The following is a 3,005-nucleotide window of genomic DNA, read 5'->3' as shown; positions in this document are numbered from 1 at the left end:
TTTCCAGCCCATCATCACAATACACCCTACATTTCCTTCTTATCAACAGCAGGTGGCGTGGGCGTGTCTTCCACTGGTGCGTCAGCGAGGACCCCGGGGGTGGGCGGCGTCCACGCCTGGCACACGCACGTCGGGCCCCCGTTGCTGCTGGCCACCTGGTTGCTCGTACCCTGGGTGCTCGACCCCATCTGAGTAGCAGCCAGCATGTGACTGGTCCCCGAAGAGTTGCTCGACTGCTGGTAGAGCCCCGACGATTGAGACGATGTAGTTTGTCCATTCGCAGCGAATTGTGCCTGCTGGTATTGACTGCCAGATACGGTGTTCTGAGCGACTGACTGCTGGTTCTGCGCAGCCTGGTACTGCCCGCCAGACTGGTACTGCCCAGTCATCTGCTGCGTCTGACCACCCATTTGGTACTGCCCACCAGTTTGGTACTGGTTCCCGGATTGGGAGTTTTGACCAGCAGTTTGCTGATAGTTTCCTCCAGAAGTCTGGTACTGTCCGGTTCCTTGTTGCATTGGTCCTGGCTGCTGTTGGATGGGTCCACTAGGGTACTGTATGGGGGCGCCCGGCTGGGGCACTGGACCCGGATGAGGCACGGGTCCGCTGGTGGACTGGTTCGGCCCTTGCTGGTAGTGTCCTGCGCCCTGGAAGTTTCCACTTGACTGATAATTACCACCAGACATCTGGCTCTGTCCGCCAGGGCCCGACTGTTGATACTGTCCTCCGTTCTGTTGGAACTGTCCCTGGTTGCCTTGTCCGAAGCTTCCTTGCGCTTGGAATCCTGCTTGCTGACCCTGCTGGTAGCCTTGGTTGCCCTGGTAGCCTCCTTGGAACTGTCCTTGCCCCTGGAACTGTGCTCCGTTCTGTCCGTAGTTGCCTCCATTCTGGGGGTAGTTTCCTTGGTAGTTGCCGTTGTTTGTGTAGCCATTGGCGTACTGTCCTTGGAATTGTCCGTTGTATTGGTTCTGGTTCTGCCAGGGTTGCTGGTACTGTGGGTACTGCTGGGAGGGTTGCTGCTGGTAGCCGGCCTGCAGCTGCACCTGCGCCGCCGCCGGCTTGTTCTTGTGGCTCTGGATGATGTCGATGATCTTCTCCGGGATGTGCAGGCCCCCGGTGCGGGAGTCCTTCAGCAGTGATGATGTCACATCGCAGAAGTTTGTCGCCCACAGGATCAGCTGCAATTAATGTAATTAAAGGTTAACACCCACGACTTGGCCATGACGCTATTAAAGGCAAATAATCCACAAATAATGATTGGATATGAACTTACAATAACGGAAGTTTTATAAAGTCCTCTCATTTCGACTTATTTGCAGGAAGTCCGAAATATGATTGGCCATTTTTTTCCAAGGACACCCTTTTATACTAAATCGTGTCGTAAAACAAGTTGAATCGATCGATATTATCAAAAAATTCGGTTAGGGCTACACTCGAAGTCAGTTAGGGCTGCACCTCGAAGAAAGTTTAAGACCTATAAAAAAAACTTATTTTACTGATTTTAAAATTCTTATTTTTATACACAGAATAGAGGGAGATGAGCAGATGAGGATACAAACGGAGTCCGAAACAAAAAGTTAAGTTTGATGGTGTATACTTCTATCGACCTGTGTCCATTATTGCAGTCGAATGATATAACTAACTGATGACAGGACAAATGTTACTTACCTGAAACTTTCATACAAGTTCTTTTTAAACATGCCATACTTACTTAGCAACAGCACAAGAGGCAGCCCTATTGCCCTGATGCGTGCAACACAGATGCGGCAGGACACTGATGGAGTGCGCCGGCGCAGAATATCTCACCTCGTGACGGCTTCGGATACCGCTAGCTATCGACAGCATCGAGGGGTGGCTGTTAGCGAGGAAATAAGCGTTATCGACTGTCGATTGTTTCTTTTTTAAAACCTAAGTTAGTACCTTTCTGAACTTCTTACGAAATCAACCTTTCTGGAAATTGTATTGTAAGGTCTAAATAAATATCACAATAACACTACGGGTAAGCGGGTTCCATGGACTGTTGGTGGCTTCACACAACATGAAGTTCTAAATGCTATACGTCCTAGATGTTCAGGTTTGCTCGCGATGTTTTCCTACCCGTGAGTTACAATAAAACGTTCAGGATTTGAAACTACATATTTGTTGAGAGAAGTAACCTTTAAATTTATTTACAGATTTTTCGAAGCTGGCTTAGCGAGTATAAAAATGCGTCGAACTTATACGTTGTACCTTCCTGCTTCGTAAAAGCTGGTTATTATTCTGTGGTAAAAGTAAGTAACGTTGTTTCTCTATGCTTTATGTTAAGTATATACTTATCGTCAATTTGTACTTATCGACTCGATATAGATCCCCTCCCTACGGCCCTTTCTCGGCTGTCGAATCGCATGATTGACGCTGCGCCCGCGCATCGAAAGCCTTAATCCAAACTTTTTAATTCTTTTGTGTTTTTTTATATCAAATTTATTCGCTTGCATGTAGCCGTCGCGATATGAATTATATTATTGTTATTACAAAGGTTGGCTGCTTGTTCCTGGAACTTGTTTTAGGTAGGTAGGTCATACGGTCACCTTAGGTCTTGTGGATAGGGAAAACCTAAGAAATAAAAAGTAGGCCTTCATTGATTATTCTTGCAAAGTCATTAAATTTGTGCTTCAAAGTTTATCTAAAAAATATTTGATTGGTGATTATTAATAGTAAGCACCTTCTAAGGTACCATCCTATGTGATCTCATGCAGTAAGTATTTCAGTTGAAGCATCAACTAACTGAACCTGTGATTTCGAGCATTCAAGACTAGCCTTCATCTAGTACACCTTTGAAGCGGCCAAATAAGAATTGAGGAAGCGTCTTGAAGTGGTAATTTCCGTCGGTAACAATACATAATCCCACAGCTTGGACTAAAAAATCAAGAGGTGATTCATAATTTGATTAAATGCAAGTTGGTAGGTAAATTTTAGCTTCTTTCAAAATTTTAATAGGTAGGGTACCTATTGATACCTAAATACTT

At 45.7% G+C, this 3,005-nt stretch overlaps 1 protein-coding gene across 1 annotated transcript; it reads right to left on the bottom strand.

Moving 5' to 3' along the window:
- LOC105381335 (hornerin) lies at window positions 1–1,348 on the bottom strand. Its single transcript, XM_038120924.2, has 2 exons — window positions 1,274–1,348; window positions 1–1,178 (listed from the first exon to the last, which is right to left on the bottom strand). Exons 1-2 carry the CDS (start codon window positions 1,301–1,303, stop codon window positions 27–29), a joined length of 1,182 nt encoding a protein of 393 aa, XP_037976852.2. The 5' UTR covers window positions 1,304–1,348; the 3' UTR covers window positions 1–26.
- Window positions 1,349–3,005: the final 1,657 nt, after the last annotated feature.

Source organism: Plutella xylostella, chromosome 4 (genome assembly GCF_932276165.1).
Source record: "Plutella xylostella chromosome 4, ilPluXylo3.1, whole genome shotgun sequence".
Classification (NCBI taxonomy): Eukaryota; Metazoa; Arthropoda; class Insecta; order Lepidoptera; family Plutellidae; genus Plutella; species Plutella xylostella.
This window is presented reverse-complemented; position numbering and strand designations above follow the sequence as displayed.